This window comes from Daktulosphaira vitifoliae, unplaced genomic scaffold, assembly GCF_025091365.1.
Source record: "Daktulosphaira vitifoliae isolate Bord-2020 unplaced genomic scaffold, ASM2509136v1 Scaffold_4, whole genome shotgun sequence".
In the NCBI taxonomy this organism is placed as follows: Eukaryota; Metazoa; Arthropoda; class Insecta; order Hemiptera; family Phylloxeridae; genus Daktulosphaira; species Daktulosphaira vitifoliae.
In genome coordinates, this window is record NW_026099575.1 from 16,600,139 (window position 1) to 16,619,450 (window position 19,312).

The window sequence follows — 19,312 nt, forward strand, 5'->3', positions numbered from 1 at the left end:
CGAAATAAACATCGAAATTGCTTATAAAATCCATATAAAAATCGTCAACAATAAAAACTATTTTGTTATTAGTTATGTTTAGTATTTTATATTAATTAATTTTAATTATATATATTTCTCGATATATTAATTAAGTTTTTTTTTCAATTCATTTTTTATACCTTATAAATGTGTCAAACTATATTTCTTTAATGGTAATATACATAAAATAATAGATAATAAAATAAAATATGACTTGTCGATAACAACTTTTAGAGAATACTTCGGAAGTTAGTAATACTTGTATACCTGGGCGGTAGGGAAGGCACGGCAGAGTAATGCTTTATATTAAAAATAACACAGCCCACAACTGTCTCCACTTTATATTGTATATAGTTTTATACATATAACTTTTGAAATATTAAGTGAACAGTTATTATCGATCGGTCATTTTTTTAATTAGATCATTTTATATTTAATAAGATAATTAAATATGTATGATGTCAATAAAAAAAATAAAGTTGACACCCTTATAATTTATAAGGATGAATTAAAAAAAATTGTTCTTTTTAATATACATATTGGATTGACGTTGCAAAAGTTCTCTTTGAAAATATTTATAACTAATATTTTTTTGTAAAAGAAGAGGGCTTTATATGGTTATTAACTTCTTAATCCTAAAAGACTATTCCGATATTTAAAATACAAGCATAAATAATTTAAAATAAAAATTGAAATAAAAAATTATAAAAATATGAAAAAAGGTAATATTTTTAATTTGGGACTGATTACATATAGAAGATAAAGGTTAAGGGCCAATTTTTTTTTAACTTATAGTACGTATTATAAATTTAACCTAAAATATATGAAAAGTTTAGAATATTTCTTGAACACTTTTAATAGTTGAGAAAAAAGTTTTACTTTATATATATATATATATATATATATCTAGTTTTGAACACCTCTGTATAAGGGAAAAAAGTCCGATTTTTAAAAAAAGTATAACGGTTGAAAAGAACATGTATTTATAACAGGATAATTATAATTACATTTTTTAAAAAAGTAAAGTACTAAGAAGTCGAAAAAATAAAATATGAAATCAAAAATTTTATTACAAAAATAGAATTTTTGTACATAGATAGGATGTCGGAAGACATTTTTTTTATTGGCACACTTGACATACATACTTATTTTACTAAATATAGGATAAAAATTAAACTTTTATTAAACATTTTACAATGTTCAGCTAATTTTGTCAGCAATTTGTCAGTATTTCATGTATAGTAATTAAAAATTTACTAAATCTCTTATTTTTATCAACCATTAAAATAAATTATATTTATTTGATCCACATTAGTAAATTAATATAAAAATAAATAATTTGTTTATGTAAGACAATCAAATTTTAAGACAATTTTAAGTCTTATAGTGAGTTAAACATAAATGAGTTAAAAATAAATTATAGTTTTGAGCTTTTCTAGTTCTTTTAAAAATATATAGAATAAAGATATAAAAATTTAGTAAAATGAGATATTATAGATGAAATGAACTTTTCATAAGAAATAGAATAACTAAATAAATATCTCTAAAGTTAAGAAATCTTATATAATAAATTTTATTTCAAGCACAGAATATTACTAAAACTTAAAAATAACATAACTACAACCAAAATTAATTCTTATCAAAAAATATAATGTATTTTATGAAATCAAACATTTTTATAAAACTGAATATGAAGACTGTCACTTCAGTACCACATAGGTAACTCTTTTCTCTACATATTTTATTATTTATCTTCATTAAAAAGTATTTTTTAATGAAATTTAAAAAGAAATTAAATTAAAAATTTTAAATTGCATGAACAATTAGTTGTTTTACAGTTACAGGGTGATGCAGTAATAAATGTGTTATAACTAAATAATAGTTGAATTGAGAGGAAAAAAAAGTAAATTTATTCAACCCATTCAATATAATAGCGAACATTTTTATCAAACAATCAATAATAATTATTTCTAATGACAAAGTAATAGAATATAAATTTATAGTTTTTACTATGTTTGAATAAAAATATTGGATTAATACCACTAATGTGATGTACAATTATAATAATATTATGTAAAACAATTTAAAAGATTTTAAATAAATATTTAATTAAACCAAAATGTTTAAATAAAAAAGGCAACTTAAAAATATTAACATTATTACATATATAGTCATATGTAATTCAATTAAATATTCATAAAATATTAAATTTAAATTTAATCAATTAGTCTTTGAGGCCAATTCTTTCAACCAACTTGTTAACCAACTCAACATACTGAGTTTTAGCTTTATCAGTATCAATACCTTTTTTACCATTCCATGATTCCCATTTTGCTTTTCCTTTAAAATCTAAAAATCCTGGCTTGGCTAAAATAAAACAACAAAATATTATTAATTACTTTTAAAATATTAATTCAATTTTTTGAAATAGTCTATAAATTTTCATTTATCAATTTATTAAAATTAAAATATTATTTACTGACCAATATTTTATAAAAAATTATTTTCATTAATTAGTTGACTAGTAAGTTAATGAAAACATAGAAAAATTATCTATCTATATATATTTTAGAGTAATAATCTTAACTCCATCATTTCACCTAAGAGGTATCAGTGATTTTTATTTTATTTTATTTTAAAAGGCATTCGAATCAAATAGAAAATATTAAAATATATATTCAAATAGAAAATGTTGTAATGAATATTTTTAAATTACAAATAAAAATATAAATTCTTAACTTAAACAAACTTATTGAAATTTATTATTAACTATAATTAACAGGAAAAAAATTATATACTATTATGATCTTCATTAGACAGAGCCTGGACTAGTTTGTCTCGCTTGTATTTCTCCTTATAAATATATTGAAGGAATTCATAACACTTCACCGAAAGATAGCTTGTCATTTTTGTGTACCTTCCATAATACAAAATTTATCTTAATTCTACTTACCAGTGTTACAATCACCCATAGTAGCCTGCTTATAATAACCATATAGCTCCAATAAATCATTATCACTTGGTGTTTCCTTTAAGTTTTTAACTTGTTCCACGGCTTGGTCAAAAGACTACAATTTACAATAATATCATAGTAAATTAATGTATAATAATATTATTTTGATATTTAGTTCTATTATAATCAAACCATTTAAATAGCTAGACAGTAACCATTTGTATTTTAAATTGTTAAAATCTTATTTGATTAAACATCATTAGTAAATGATATATTAATAAAGCTTATAATTGGCAAAACCCAGTAGTACAAAAAAAAAAAACTTATATTAATTAAAAAATATTCAAAAATAATAAAATTATTAAATCATTGAAAACGAATATTAAGTATTAATAAAATACTCACCATAGTGTGTATTTTTTTAGGGATGAAAGACAACTTAAATATTTATTCTTATGAACTTTAAGAGCCAATAAATTGATAGTAGGCGTAAAAGACAGCACTGAAATTACTAGTTGAAATGATTCGTAAGAATGTAAATTGTTTTGTTGTACCGGGCCACGGTGCAAGGTATGATACGCTGATAAATGATAATATTACTCGAGTATTTGGAAGTCATGTTCGCAATTCAAACGGTACTATTGTGGAGAGGGGGCAATAGCGGTGTGACATTGAAAAAAGGCTATGGTTACACACAGGCGTTATTTAATAAACACACGAGTAAAATGCTTTAAATTATTAAAGCTAAATACACACCAGAAGTTACAAAAATGCATACTTGGTACATGCACTGGCGATACCAGAGACTGCCAAAGGCTGGTTTTTAAATTTCTTTGTAATATAATTCCCTACATATTACGATAAAGAAAAAAATGTTTAAATAAAGTTTTCAAATCACCAAAATATCATAGCATATCGCACTATCCTGTTTGTTTGCTCTTTCGATTTCGGTACATAGTGTCGTCACACGTTTTGATCATATCTAAAGCTAGGACTGCTTAAATGCTATTTTAAATTATTCATAATATTTTTTGATGTTCATAAAAAATACCCGTTCATCACTAAAAAAATATGAAATATTAATAAGTTGTTTAATTGTCCTTCATAGTAAAATGTTTAAATTAAAAATATATTTAAAGTATATATGTATAAGTTAAACAACAATCATTTATTTTAACTAAAGTGTTGTTCTTTTATTTCATCGATCCACAAATAAACCTCATTCAACAATAACAATAAATAAATGTATCTAAGATACAGTCATGAATCCAGAAAGGTGCTAAAAGAACTAAATCTCCATATCCACCATACTAAATCTATATCTTAGAAAAAAATATTTAAAAAAAAAAATTATTACTAAAAAAATGTTTTCCCTATTAACATTCTTAGGTACATCACTGATATCATAATAAAATATAGGAAAATTATTATTATAGAATTTTGTTTAAAATAATTAGCAACTTGTAGAAACTAAAGAATTTATTTTGTTCTCCATTGAATCAATAAAAACTTAAGTAAAGTCGAACAATTTTTAAAAGCAAACAAATAGAATGAAGCTTATACTTCATCTTATGTGTAAGATATAGTTATTCACACTTGTTTAGTTCTTTTATCAATAAATTATATTTTGGATTTTAATTTTTAGGCAGCTTGTCTAAAATTAAATAAGTGTTTAATTTTTGCCGAAATTTTATTTTTATATTAACAGTGCTAGATACTATATTTTATTTAAAAATAGATCAATAACTAACCGATTTTAATAATATAATTATTTATGGGAAAAACATAAATAAACAGTATTTTTTTTTGATATTTTGTTTAAAAAACTATAACTTNCATTAAAATAAATATAAATATATATACACATTTTATTTTTATATGTAATTAACTTATTTTTTAATAACTTTATTATATAAATATTATGTAAAAATACCAACACAAATAAATATTTTATTTTTTGCTTCATTAAAAAAAAAAAATTATGACGTTACACCAGAGACGTTTCAAAAATTTGGCGTACAGAATGTGTTGTCATTCACCACAACAATTTTTTTAAATAATCTTTTTTTTGCTTATTAAGAAAAAAATCGATTATCAAAAAAATGTTAACGCGACACTGTAAAATGTATACATTACCTATCATTTTAAGGGAGTTATTATAACCTTATTATCCACTAAAGTGTGCAACTTACCCAAATTAACTTTCGCTGACCACCCTTGACAACGATACTTGGGATTTTACATATAAAAGGACTTTCACAAAGAAAAATTACTTTCATGTAAAGTATGCTCCTTGTATAGTAACTGGTAAAAGCATGGTTCCAGTTATGACTATAGATAATATAGAGCTTTATTATTTACAAACCTTGTCTATAGCCATGGTGTCAAGTGTTGCAATTATAGAATATTATGGATAAAAAAAGTAAATCAACAAATTCTTATTATTGTTTACTAGCAGAAGCTTTGCTGTGTAAAAATCCAATATTGCCCGGAGCGATTGTCTCTTCTTTGCCCCTCCTAAATATATCAATTCATTACACTTATTCATATTATTAAATAAATTTTAGTATCATGATATATAGTAACTCATATTATTTAAAAACATAAAAATATTTAATTATCATTGAAGTTATGTTGTATATATATTTACACAAATGATGTATATATACCATTTTTTATGTTGATGAGCCAGTTCAGAGTTATACATCTATTCGATGTTAATCTCTACAAGGTAGAGGAAATAGTAAAATATAAAAATGATCTTGAAAATGTGTCATCATTTGACCTAGTTAAAGAATAACAAAACCAAAGAATAACAGTAAAAATGTATAACATAATTGCTGCTAAAGCTAGAATTGTGCAGAGTGTATCAGTGTATGAACTGGTATTTTAGACTGTCTGAATGATATACAAAGTGAACCGTTTATCATAACTCACTCATTATTTGCAAAATAATTACAATTTTAAGAAAGAATATTAGATTTTTTTTAGTTACATATATTTCTTGATTTATGAGTTATTAATTATTTTTTGCATCATTACTAATATCTCATAAGAGAGTCAACTTAATTTTTTAAATAACATTATACATATTTAACTAGATTAAATAATAAATAATGATTAGTTGAAAACAACGTTTGAATCAGTATTTCGAAAGTTATTACGATTTTAAAATGTAGACTGAAGCAAAGACTCGTAGGACATGGACTATAAATTAGACAATTCTCGACTGCCCTCTTTCTTGTCCTGCCAAGGTTCAAAAATAAAGACCAATCTTTAGATAATACAATAGCCATGTAATCATACACACATTTTTCCTAATTAGAAATTTCGTATTGTCGTTAAACATAAATATATAATTTTTTTCTCGATTTGACTAATTAATTTTGAATAAATCTACTCTCTATATTTCACTACAAACAATAAAACAATGAATTTCACCAGTAGCATAGCTATGTTGGAGGCTATAGAAGCTATTGCCCCATATTATTTAATTATTACTATTAACATTATAAGACTAGCAATAGTAAGACTATGTAATATGCCAAAAAATAAGGTCGTTATACCACTCAAACAAAATCTTTAAAATCTTTACTATGACACTGAGTTACACTTAAACTACTTATTCGTAACATATAAAACTAAATTAATTTCTACAAGAGTCATTTGCAAAAAAAATGAAAAATTATTGCAATTGTACATTCTATAAATAAGTAGCACACTTAAAACAAATTTTCCGGGGATTATGAACATTTCAATTAGAGACGATAGAAAAATTTGTTTTATTTACCCCTCTTCCTAAAATAAAAAGCCATTCTTGAATTTTTAGTAGTTTATAGAGAAATATAAAGTGTCATTATAATTATTTGAAATTATAATTCCCCCAAAAAATTAGGTTACGTCATATTTTTAATTAAACTCTTGACCCTGAGAACTTCTTTTAATATGCCTCTGCCTTTAACTATTTCACATTACAAATATTTAGACAATGACACCGCATAGTATCACGTAATTATTACCAAAATATTGTACAAAACTATGTATGAATAATTTATTGAAATTGTAATAAATATTTTACAAATTTAAATAGTCTTAACCCTTTGAATATAATACATTTTGATGATTTGAGCATTAATTTTTGTGATCACAAAAACTTTATATAAATATTAACTAATTTTTAATTAAGTTAATTAATAAGACATTAACAGGAAATTATCATGTCAACACTTAAATTGATTTTCTCTATGGCATAAAAAATCTATTATTTGTATTATTTATACAAACAAAATATTCAATATTTATGACAAAAATCAAACTTTGCGATTATAGTTTATTATATTTTGGTTTAGTATTGAACATTTCTATTAACGATATAATATTAATTAATACAAAATAATTTCATTTTTATAGTAACTAATTTTTAAAAAAATACTAAGTAAATTATTACTATAAAATTTATTGTATGATATCACATTATTGGTTTTTTAAATACAAGAATAAATAATATATGTTGTAACACATATTGTTCATTATAAAATTATTTTAAGTCTTAAAACATCGTTATTCTCTATATTTATGTATTAATTCATTGACTTTTGCAATGTACGATTCTTGAGCTTCTTCTTTGGTTGTGCCTCTTTGTTTATTCCAGTATTCCCACTTCATTTTTCCTTTCAAATCAAATAAACTGGGTTTACCTATAAAAAGTATAACCAGTGTTATTTTCATCGTAAATAATTACGTTAAATAAAGTTCAAACTTACTTGTATTATTATCTCCTTCTACAGATTGTTTAAAAAATCCATAAAGCTCCAATAATTCTTCATCGGTAGGCCTTTTGGTGAGTGATTTGACTTCAGCGGCTGCAGCCTCAAAACTCTATACAATAACAGTTTTAATAAGAATTAAATTATCATAGTAATTTTAAAATAATAATTATTATAATCTATTAGTTCAACCGTACTTAAATTTAAAACACCTTGCAGTGTTTATTTCACGCTTGAAACTTACCGATAAAACTGTTTATGACTATAGAACTACAATGAAAATATTAATGAACGATTCTTTGACCTTGTTAAACAATTTTTTTTCAATGTTTAGACAATTTAATATGCTGTGCTATGTAATACATTGAGGTAAGTATTTTATTTGACTTTGAACAATAACATAATAAAGAATATTGTTTACATACAATACTAATAAAAATATAACTACAGGTAAATTAGTTTATTTAATTTTCATTTACATATTAAAAAAAAATCTTCAATAGAAGTTCTTTATTATAAATTTTCGTTAATCAATTAAATTAGTTGAAAATTTAATTCAGTTTTCACTTTTTGAGAATTTATTGTAGTATTCACAGAAAAAAAAGTTAAGTTGTAAATTCAATAATTTGAACAATATTAATCAAATGATCATTTTGTATGACGAACTGAATTTTATGTTTATTTAATTCGACTAATAAATTTAAATTTTAAAACTACTAAGGAATATTACTAAATAACTATCTCGTAAAAATTAGTTGGAGCACATCATTGAGATTTAAAAATCAGTGTTATTGTAATATTTTTTTATATAAATTAATTTTGTATTTGATTTATCCTAGCAACCTCATAATATGAAAAATGTTTTAAAAATGAATTGTTCATCGATGGGTAATATAGTTAGTTTGGCATCCATGATAAAAAGTAATTTGAAATTCTTATTAATCAGATTCAACATACTTTAACGAATACATTACTGAATTGAATATTGTTACACACTATTTCTATACTTAATTTCTATAACAATAGGTACACTTTAGCAACAGTCATTAAAATAACTAAGATAATGATTTAATAACGGTTAAAATATTTATTACAACCACCCAATGAGATGTACAAAATCAATAATATTATTTGATAAATTATTGGGTACTATCTAAAAATAAAAATAATATTAAGGCATTTTAAAGCGTGCGATTACAGTTTTTAAAGAATGAATATTAACCCTTATTAAAATAAATTCAAATTGATATTAAGACAAGTCAAAAAAAATGTATTACTATTATATATGTTAAATTTATCGTTCAATCATAAAATTAATTAATATATCACAAATAAGAAAAAAAGACAATATTGATATTTTTTTAAATAATTATTAAAACTTTATATTATCAAAATATTATATTTTATCCTATATTTGTTAAATGAAATGGCAATTTTTTTTTTGTCTGATTTATCAAATTTGCGTTATAAAATTATTCATCTATTACGGTTTTATTTTCAATGATTCTGTTATTTTCTTATTATTTAACCTCTAAACCATAAATAAAAATCATAACTATACAAACCATTTTTAACCCAAACAAATATCCATAACATACCTATTTGATTTTAACTTGTTATCAATACAACAAGATATTTTATTTATAATTTATTAAAAAAACACAAATAATAAATTATTAAAATTTGATTTTCATGAAATTATTTGGAAACTATTTTCTTTCAATATTTCAGTTTTAATAACTATTTTACTTTAAGGGTAATTGATAATTTTTATTAGTAAACTATTTCTTACTTCTTGCAAAGTTGTCATGATGTGATGTGATTTATTTTCCGACGCAGTAAGTTTCTCTTATGACCGTCAATTTTCAACTGACAGACTAAAAGTAAAAACTCTAGTAGTAACTAGCGAGACAAAAGAAAAAAAACTGGTTTGAAAAAAATTGATCCTTGCCTTTATATACAGACAATCATATTCTAGGTTGTTTTTTAACTTTAGTATAATAGAATAGCAACATAAATGCAGTTATAATCATGAATAATAAAAAAATATTGATAAATGTAAGTCATATTTGTACGTGTTAAAAAGTTCAAAATAAACGTACTTTTCATTTTAGTTTATAAAACTGAAATATAAACCCTCAGTTACAAAATAATGTTGATGTAAGTCTTACGAAATTATTTTCTTAATGTTAACAATCAAGTAAAAACATTTACCTTTTTAACAAGAGTATAAGATTTTTAAAAATAATTTTAAAATTAAGACATTTTTTGTTTTACGTTCTCATTATTTTTGCAAGGTTATTCTTTATAAAATAACATAATAATCATAAACACAAAAAATACTTATCTATAATACTTCAATATCCATAAATTATATAATAATACTATATTGTTATTAAATTTTTATTAATATATTATTATAAATGGGTTATTTTTAATGTTATAATATATCATGGATTAAGGTTGAACTCGTTTTTGAACTTTCGTTTTGAATTCTGTATGTCAAATTACGATTGAGTTATTACCAAATTTAAAAAATCTGAATCATGAAAAAAAGATGTTTTTTTAATTATTTTAATGCATTAAAAAGTTATTTCACGTAAAATAAATAAAAATAATTATATCACTAACAACTTGCTAATATAATAACATAAAATATCACATTTTTACCCGGATGTTTTACTAAACTGTATCCATTTAAAATAGAAAATGTAAAAATTATCAAAAATTAATATTTTTTTGATAAAAGACAACTTGTTTGGCAATTAATATTAGGCATTATTTTAGAATAATTTTTTTTTTTTTTTTTTCAAAATAAATTTATTGTAAGCATGGAATCTTTTGAAGTAATCACAACACAGAAGTATTTTACTTATGTGGAACTAATTCAAAGATTGACAAAAAAAAAACCCAGCACAGGGGGATCGCGGCACAGTGGTGACATGGCATAGTTGGATCAAGTATAATGATATCTGACAGTGATTAAAATCACTATAAAAAAAAAATGCTTCGATGCAAATCTTTAGATAGTGATTAATTTTAAAAAATTGGTGTATTATTCCAAAAGTTACATGATCTGCTAGTTCTTTATTATTATCCGGATTAAGATAAAGTATGTCAAATGAAAAAGGGATTATTAAAAAATATTATTTTTCATAAAAAAATTGTGTTGATCCATACACATTTCAATAAGTTTAGCATTAAAAAGTAAAAAATGTAAAAAATAAAATCGAAAATTTTCACACAAAAATAGCATTCGGTAGCCATTTTCACTGTGAAGATAAAATAAAGTCCGAAATTTTTTTTTTTCATAATAAAGTACATTACATTAGCTTTAATTTAAGATATATATAAAAGTGTCAGTATTTTCGGAACACTTTCAAAAGTTAAGTTGAAAAAGTTAATTTTTTGTGAAAAAGTTGTCATTTTAAATCCCCCCCTGTGGGCTGGTAAAGGATTAAATTTATATAAAAAAAATATACCAAATGATAGGTAAAGACATCAAGCATCTATTAAAAAAAAAATTATATTGATATGTTCATTTTTGAAAAAGTTACAGCAGTTTTAAGTAAAAAAAATTCGAAAATTAGCGATTTTTATATTTGTAATTTTTTTGGAGATTTCCCCCCTTTACGGGGAACTAGGGAAATTTTTTCAATTTTTGAGGGTAATTTCTTCGACTAGATACGATTTGTGATCTTTTGACGTATCGTTGAAAGAAATCCGTTCGGTGAGAGCTGAGAAAAAGTGGTAACAGACACAAAAAAAAAATAAATAAACACATCTTAGTAAAACCAATACCTAAAATTACAATAAAATAACTCTCTATTTCTAATGGTCATTTTTTTGGTTTTTACTGAAAAATATAACAATTGAGGACCAAGAAAATTTTCTATAGGATTTTTGGCTTTTTTAAACTGAAAAAAAAAGTTAATACTTTTTATTTAGTATTAACATAGATTAAATAGACATATGTATTTAATCTATAGTATTAGGGTGAAACTTAGTTTCTAAACAAATGTCTACTTAAGTATTTTAAGAATTAAGTTTTTATACTACGTTATTTATTTCGAATTTTATAAACAACATTCATTATAATTTGGTTTTCCGAAAAATAGAAAATTATGGCAATTAGCTACATTAAAATAGTAATGTGTTTGTTGACTAAATTATTTTCACTTGTAATAATTTTGTTTTCTGTTAATAATAGTGATGTATTATTTTAAGATTTTAAATAGTTAGATCACAATTATTTTTAAAAATAATTGTAACTCATGAAATTATTAACAGTGTAATAAATATTTAGTGACATGGTGTCATTTATTTTAATACTGCTACTAAAAAAGATCTGATATATACTTTTTTAATTTTATGTAAACAAAACTATAAGGAACAAGCAAAATCGCTTTAACTTAAGTCCTTCAAATAATTATAGACCCAAAACGAGATCCAAAATCTCTGTGAGGCTTGATCCTCTTTTATAGTAACCCTATAAAAACTCATTTTATTTTACTCGCCTCATTAATGAATGGCAAAAATTGCCAAATTAAGAAAATATTCATTCAATTGGTTTTTGGCTTATCATACAAATAATAAATAAAAATAATGTATCATGTAATAATTAAATTTTATAATTAAATGTTCATATTTAATGGTATCACATATACTAACCAAAACTTAACCTTGACAAATTATTATGAATTGTTACAGTATGATCTTTCAATATTAATATCTTATTATATAATAAAACACTGAACATTTTTTTAATGCTAGAAAAATTACATAACCATCTCCAATTTTCAAAAAAAAATTTTAAATAAAAGATTTTGGCGACATAATTTGGAAAAAAAATTAGCAAATAAGACATTGTTATAATCTTATTTTTCTTATCATCTATTATAAATTACCTTAGTATTAAATAATTTTTAGATGATAATGAAAAATTGTATTAACCTATTAAATTCTGATACATCAATATACATTTAAATTCATTTTCTTTAATTTGAAATACTAAATTATAGTAACACATTTCAACCTATTAACTTATAATTTTTATCATAATATTATTAATATTGTTGAAATGAAATATGTATATAAAATTAAAATATTACTATGATGACCTCGGGTAACCAATGTCAAACTAATACATTTTACTATTTACCCTTTATAAATTTTATTCATGTTAATAATCAAATGTTTACTATAATTTTATTTTACTGATACATAAGTAATGCTTTTTATGCAAAACACTTGTTGTGTTCGCCGTAGCTGAGTACTCTTACCTGTGATCTACCCGTGAGTACGACCCAAAAGCCTAACCAATTTCAAAGAAATGTATATTTTTGAACGTTAACATCAATATTTTTAGTTACAGTTAATTTAAATAAAACTATAATAAATATATAATATAATAAACTTTTTATGTTTTTTTTTTACAGTTTATTTAAAAATAATAATATAAATTGAATAATATTTAATGTAAATTTTTTGAACTTTGTGAAGATAAAATAAATTACCAATGTCTGAACTTGAACTAATTTAGTTTTTAAAAAGTAATTATCAAGACACCATTAAGTAACATTATAACAACATGTAAAGACGAGAAGGTATTAGTTTTATCATGATGTGTTTTATGATAAATTTCTTTTGTGTCTTTCATTATTTTTTCTAAGATTTCACTGGCCGATTTTTTTTAACGATATGACAAAAGATTACAAATCTTATCTCCCCATAAAGATTCAAAGTAGCCACTTTTGAATATGTTTCGGAAATACTACGATCTCCAAACATATGTCAAATTAAAGTTTATGATACATATTAAAAGTTGAAAAAAATATTTTTTTCTTGATAACAAAATTTTCTTGTCTTTTATATGTAAACATTAAGTTAAAATTTGTTAAGTACAATTCATCTAATAATTATTATATCAATTAAATGACTATATAAAAAAAAGTCTCAGGATTAACTTTTAACCACTCTCTTTTTAATTTTTTAGAGAAATTTTCAGGGTCATTAGAAAAACATGTTGAAATTGAAGGACTAAGTCCATTCGCATATACCTCATTTTTATATACGCTATTAACTAATTTAAAAAATGATAAGTTTTATATCCTTCTGTTTCCCGAACTTAACATGCTATAGAGTTTTGTGGTCCTCTTTCACATGTTAAGGAGTCATAGATGGTTCTTGGCTAGGCCAAAAATAGATGGGACAAGTATTATAACTGTTTACACCAGAGACCAGACACCATCAATGAGAAAATCAAAAGAAAATCTCGTTCGTTACTCTGGGGATACATACGGTTCTACCCACTGGATCGAACCAACACCTATTAACTAATTAAATAAAATATATATATACTGCAACCTTGTCAACGACCATATCACGTTGACACACAACAATTTTTGTCCGATCACTGAAGTTAAGCAACATCAGGCGTAGTTAGTACTTGGATCGGTGACCGCTTAGGAACAATACATGCCGTTGGTTTGTTTTTTTACTGAGATGAATTTAGGTACAGTACTAACAGGAATAAGATTTTTACTGTTTGGAATTACTAAAAATTAAAACTTCTCTTTTTAAAATTAAACTTTAAAATATAGTTTTTGGGAAAAAATGTGTAAATTTTTTTAATTTTACACAGAATCTTTATTATAACACTATTTTATTGCGAAAACTGTTTTAAATATATTATGTTTAATAGCTAGATAATTGTAATAATACAATATCCAAAATGTTATTTTAGAGATGGACTACAAAAAAAAATAGGACATATATTGTATTTCCTAAACCAAAAATCCATGTTATCTCATAGTAAAAAAAAAACAAATTTTTCGATTTTCCTAATAAGGGCCAAGATATTAATTTGGCATCATGTGTTATTAAAATTGTAAATAATTTCATGTGTGCATGACATACAATTGTATGTGTTAATACTCCTCTACTATTTGAAATTGATTATTAAATACACTTGAACGCTAAGTAAAAAGTATCACATTTTCATTTAAGGAGTAAAATTGCATTATTGTATGTTGTTATTATTATTGCATTATTACTCTCAAAGTTAATACAACATTGAAAAAAAAATTTGTTTCTTATAGTTACTCATATTTTTTAATTTATCAGCTAATAATAAGTTTTTAGAATCATCCCTTATAAATTCAAGGGGTGTCAACTTAAATTTTTTAATTAAGAAAATGACTTGTTTTTAAAAACTTTTGGACCAGCATTTCAGAAGTTATTAACAATTTAAAGTAAGTACTGGTTAGAGGAGTGCGTGCTGCTATTTTTATCACTAATAATTTCTCGGCCATACTGTTAGTCCAGCCAAGGTATAAAAATGAAAATACCTTCCAAAGTACTGGTCAAAAAGTTGTTATCGACCAGACATTTTCTTAATTACAGGATTGTAGATTATTTTCTATTTTATAAGCTAGTTAAACATGTGTGTTGTCATTATATATATTTATATATCTGTTTTAGCACCAATGATGAATTTTTATTTAACTTTAATAATTTGGTACAAATGATCTTTTCCAGACCAATTTTTAATTTTTTTGTTTCGATGCTTAACTGTAAAATGAAAATTAACATATTAACTGTTTATTTCCACAATTTAGCCTTTTAAGGGTAATCAAAATTTTTTATATAAACATTTCAAAGTTCAAAGTTTTATTCATGTCCATATGTAAATACGTTAAATATTATAATATAATATTTAACGTATTTTATATTATAACTGAGGCCCTTTTTTATTCAAACCACTAATGTGTTAAATTTCTTATTTACTTTGATTATTTCTTTATGTTCTACTAAATCTTATCGTAAATTACTTCTGAAAAATAAATTCTGAAAAATAAATAAAAATGTTATCTTGCTTATATATTATAAGGGTACCAACCTTTTTTTTAATTATAACATACATATACAGGGTGTTCAGTAAGTTAGGAAACAGTTAAATTGTTACAAACAATGAGTACAATAGAAATTCGTTTCCTTATTTACTGAACACCCTGTATAGAGTCTTCAGTAAGTAAGAAAACTGGTATCTATTGTTCTCATTGTTTGTAACAATTGACCTGTTTTTTTACGTACTTAACACCCTGTATATCTAGTTTATATAATAGAAAATGATGAACTAAGAAAATGGACCTGCAATTTTCTTAGATGAAGCAGTGAAATATGAACATGGCGATTTAAAAAAATAAAGTTGATACTCTTATAAAAGCTAATGCTAACTTAAAAAACGTTTATACACTTATTAAAAATCAAGAAATAAATTCATTTTTTAATCAGTATTGAGTATTTTTCCTAAATATACCTAAAAAAATTAGTATGTTATACAAGAATATTTTTAATTATAGTTTGTTGTTATTCATTATTAACAAATTAAAAAACTTTTTTGAATACCTAGGAATATTTTTTTGAATTATTATATTAAATGTAAAAATGTTTTTATATTTTATTTATTAAATAAAACACATTATTCAGCCCAAAATAATTAAAGTTGGTGCCCAAACATTATTAATACTCACATTTTGCATTTTCTTTTTTTTTGCAAAGTATTCCTAAATATTATAAACCGTACCAAAATACCGAATACTTATTTAAAATTATAAATTTTACATTAAAATTTTGGTATTTAGAATAATAAAAATACTTCCGGTAAAATTCTTGAGCATTGAATACTATTATTATATAATTGCATAATTTAGCATTATTAATTATTTTATTTAGATTAGTTAAAAATAATGGTAGTATTATGGTTATTGTTATCTACAATCGTTTAAGTTTCAACTATTGAGTAGATTAAAATGTTACAGTTACTTTACTTCCCAGGAATCACAAATATTGTTTAAGATATAACTCTACGCCAATAATTTGGTTTTGATTTAAATGAGGAGGGAATGTTAGAATTTTAATATTTGTAACCTCTTTATATCATTAATACAGATAATTTGGCTATCCGGATTTTACTCAATAGTTTATCTGTACGTATTTTTTTACTTGATTTTTACGCAGTACCCTCTCAAATCGTAATACAAATATAAAGTTATAAAAACATTTTTACAACATAACAATGTTTAAAAATAAAAATTTAAAAAAATGCTATTTGGGCTGTAAGTACAGGTATTTATTAAACAAAACATCTCTAATTATTAATGAGAGATAGAACATGTAAGGGAAATTTAATGATTTATAAATCATAGGGAGTTATCATTCTTCAAAGGTATTTATTTTAATGAAAGTATAACATATGATGTTTTGTATTTAACATTTCATATTGATTTTCTCATTTAAATTCAACTTAATCAATTTTGTGAGGTGATTGAAGTGATCTCGGCTGAAATGTTTAGGGTCATTAGAAAAGCATGTTGAAATTGAAGGACTATTAAAGTTTAATTTATTAAGGATTAAAAAATAATCAGTTTTTTATCTTTCTATTTCCCGAACTTAACATGCAACAGAGTATTGTGGCCCTCTTTCACATGTTAAACAGTCAAAGATCTTTCTTGGCAAAGCCAAATATTTACGGTCAATTATTATAGCCGGCTTGCACCTGAGACTTAAGACCAGACACCACCACTGAGAAAATCAAAAGAAAATAATCTCGTTCGTTAGCCTGCAGATCGAACCCTAAAGCCCGTGCGTCGATACATACGTTTCTATCTGCTAGGCCGACCTATCCTGAAATATTTTCTCGATATTAGACAACAATTTTTTCAATTTACATTTGAACACTAATTTAAACAATTTTATATAATCAGTCAAATAATTCAATTTTTTTTATATTATTTAATAATAACTCTAGATATGCATCAAGAATGGTATTTGTGCTGCTCAAAAGAAGTCGACGAATGTTGCTGCATTGCTAATTTAAGAAAATCATATGTTAATGAACTTTATATTAAACAGATTATTTTAAATTTAGAATTTAACAAAGGTATTATAAAAAAACTTTACTGAACTCTCAACAAATTTAATCTCATTTTTATCCTACTAATTATACTATTCTTTGATAGAAAAAACTGTATCAATATTAGTCTGTACATGTCAGCTGCTTGAAAGAGTTATGAAATTACAATTACTTTTCAAAACGCATAACATAAATAAAAAAATAACAAGACAACTTATAAAAGCTTCTACTCGTGGTTGTATGGAAAATTGCTATTCATCGTCGGGAGTTCTTAAAAATTTAGAAATTTTATATCTTGAAGTTTTGACAAAAATCGAAGGCCTCATGATCTTGGTTGATAAAATTTTAATATACCAAAAGACACAGGATTAATATAAATTACGATTTTTCATTAGTGTTAAAAAAACATAAGCTGCTTAAGCGGTAAGAATTTCTATGTCATCTTTTTAGTGTTATTTACATATTTTTTTTAAACTAAATTATGTTATGTAAAATATATGTATTTTTTGTATTATTTTACCAATAATTAAAAATAACATCCAAAACCTAATTAATGTTCAAAGTATTATATAAAACGAGAGAATTTATTTCTCTATTAAAAAATAGTATTAAAATTTAATTACTAAACAATACTATAAAACAAACAATATCAAATTAATTTTATATTTAATACAGTTTGTATAGTAAATATGAAGTACACGAACTTGTAACAAAATGTTTTTATAAACACTTATCGTTATCAATTCAATAATTCTACAATGATGATCAACGAAACAAGAATGATGTTTATTAAATTATCATTATATGTTTTACATTATGATAATATATTTTACATTATGTTCATTATAAATTTTGGTCTTGTAGTAAAATAATTGACATAGTAAATCTGTTCAATTTTTTAATTTAAAAAACTCTTTTTATTTGTTATTTGTTATTAATTTTAATTTAAAAAGTATAATTTTCGAATAAAATTAAAAATTTTTACACAATCGTGATATAAAAATTTTATTAAAAAAAATTAATTTATACTACCATAGAACCATATACTTTTATTTAACTAGAAACTTTGATATATATATATATATATATTTATGTTGTAATATGGCTTAATAAAAATAATAATAAATACCTTGAATATGAATTGCTAATTTGTAAATATTTCCAAGTGACCAAAATTTGCGATAGAAATTTTATTTATAAATTTTATTAGGCCATTATTATAAAAGAATTAAGAAGATTGTACATAGGAAAAAATGGAGCGAGTCAGCATACACCGGAGGTGCTGCTACATTATGACGTGTTTATCATAAGTTTTATTTCACCGATTGAATTTTTTTTTTTACTTGTTTTAAAACACAATATTTTTTAAGTTTACTTGTATTGTGTTCTATTGATGGAACATTATTGAATTTTTGTTGTTATTGATCGAAAATACAAAATTGTGTTTATATATAATTTTTCATTGTGTTTTTTAATAATATTTTTAAGATATCCTCTATGGAATATATTGGATATTAATCTTTTGTTGTGTTTATCACAAACAAAGATAAGAAGTGATTTTACAGAGGTAAGGAATTCCGATAAGTCAAACTTCTCAAGTGGGGGAATTATCAAGAGCACCATTATTTTTCTTATTCCACTTATGGTGGAAGGGGT

At 23.2% G+C, this 19,312-nt stretch overlaps 3 protein-coding genes and 1 long non-coding RNA gene across 6 annotated transcripts; 1 reads left to right on the top strand and 3 right to left on the bottom strand.

Annotated features, from left to right (window-relative positions):
• Window positions 1–1,066: 1,066 nt before the first annotated feature.
• On the bottom strand, window positions 1,067–3,569 carry LOC126905161 (putative acyl-CoA-binding protein). The gene is made up of 3 exons (XM_050684629.1): window positions 3,380–3,569; window positions 2,975–3,089; window positions 1,067–2,388 (listed from the first exon to the last, which is right to left on the bottom strand). The coding sequence occupies exons 1-3, from the start codon at window positions 3,380–3,382 to the stop codon at window positions 2,246–2,248; spliced, it is 261 nt and encodes an 86-aa protein (XP_050540586.1). The 5' UTR covers window positions 3,383–3,569; the 3' UTR covers window positions 1,067–2,245.
• Window positions 3,570–7,413: 3,844 nt separating this feature from the next.
• LOC126905160 (acyl-CoA-binding protein homolog) lies at window positions 7,414–9,676 on the bottom strand. The gene is made up of 3 exons (XM_050684628.1): window positions 9,533–9,676; window positions 7,738–7,852; window positions 7,414–7,671 (listed from the first exon to the last, which is right to left on the bottom strand). The coding sequence occupies exons 1-3, from the start codon at window positions 9,548–9,550 to the stop codon at window positions 7,535–7,537; spliced, it is 270 nt and encodes an 89-aa protein (XP_050540585.1). The 5' UTR covers window positions 9,551–9,676; the 3' UTR covers window positions 7,414–7,534.
• On the top strand, window positions 7,979–18,135 carry LOC126905159 (uncharacterized). 3 transcript variants are annotated; one of them, XM_050684627.1, is made up of 4 exons: window positions 13,282–13,346; window positions 13,882–14,254; window positions 17,552–17,683; window positions 17,763–18,135. In XM_050684627.1, exons 2-4 carry the CDS (start codon window positions 14,218–14,220, stop codon window positions 18,026–18,028), a joined length of 435 nt encoding a protein of 144 aa, XP_050540584.1. In that variant the 5' UTR covers window positions 13,282–13,346; window positions 13,882–14,217; the 3' UTR covers window positions 18,029–18,135. The 3 variants fall into 3 exon arrangements, 2 of the variants coding, with proteins under 2 accessions (XP_050540584.1, XP_050540583.1); XR_007703880.1 differs by lacking the exons at window positions 13,282–13,346; window positions 13,882–14,254 and adding an exon at window positions 7,979–8,109; XM_050684626.1 differs by lacking the exon at window positions 13,282–13,346 and having other exon boundaries at window positions 13,733–14,254.
• On the bottom strand, window positions 15,529–19,174 carry LOC126905164 (uncharacterized). The gene is made up of 3 exons (XR_007703884.1): window positions 18,786–19,174; window positions 17,402–17,427; window positions 15,529–15,588 (listed from the first exon to the last, which is right to left on the bottom strand). It is a non-coding gene; the product is annotated as an uncharacterized LOC126905164 (long non-coding RNA).
• Between the last annotated feature and the right edge of the window lie 138 nt (window positions 19,175–19,312).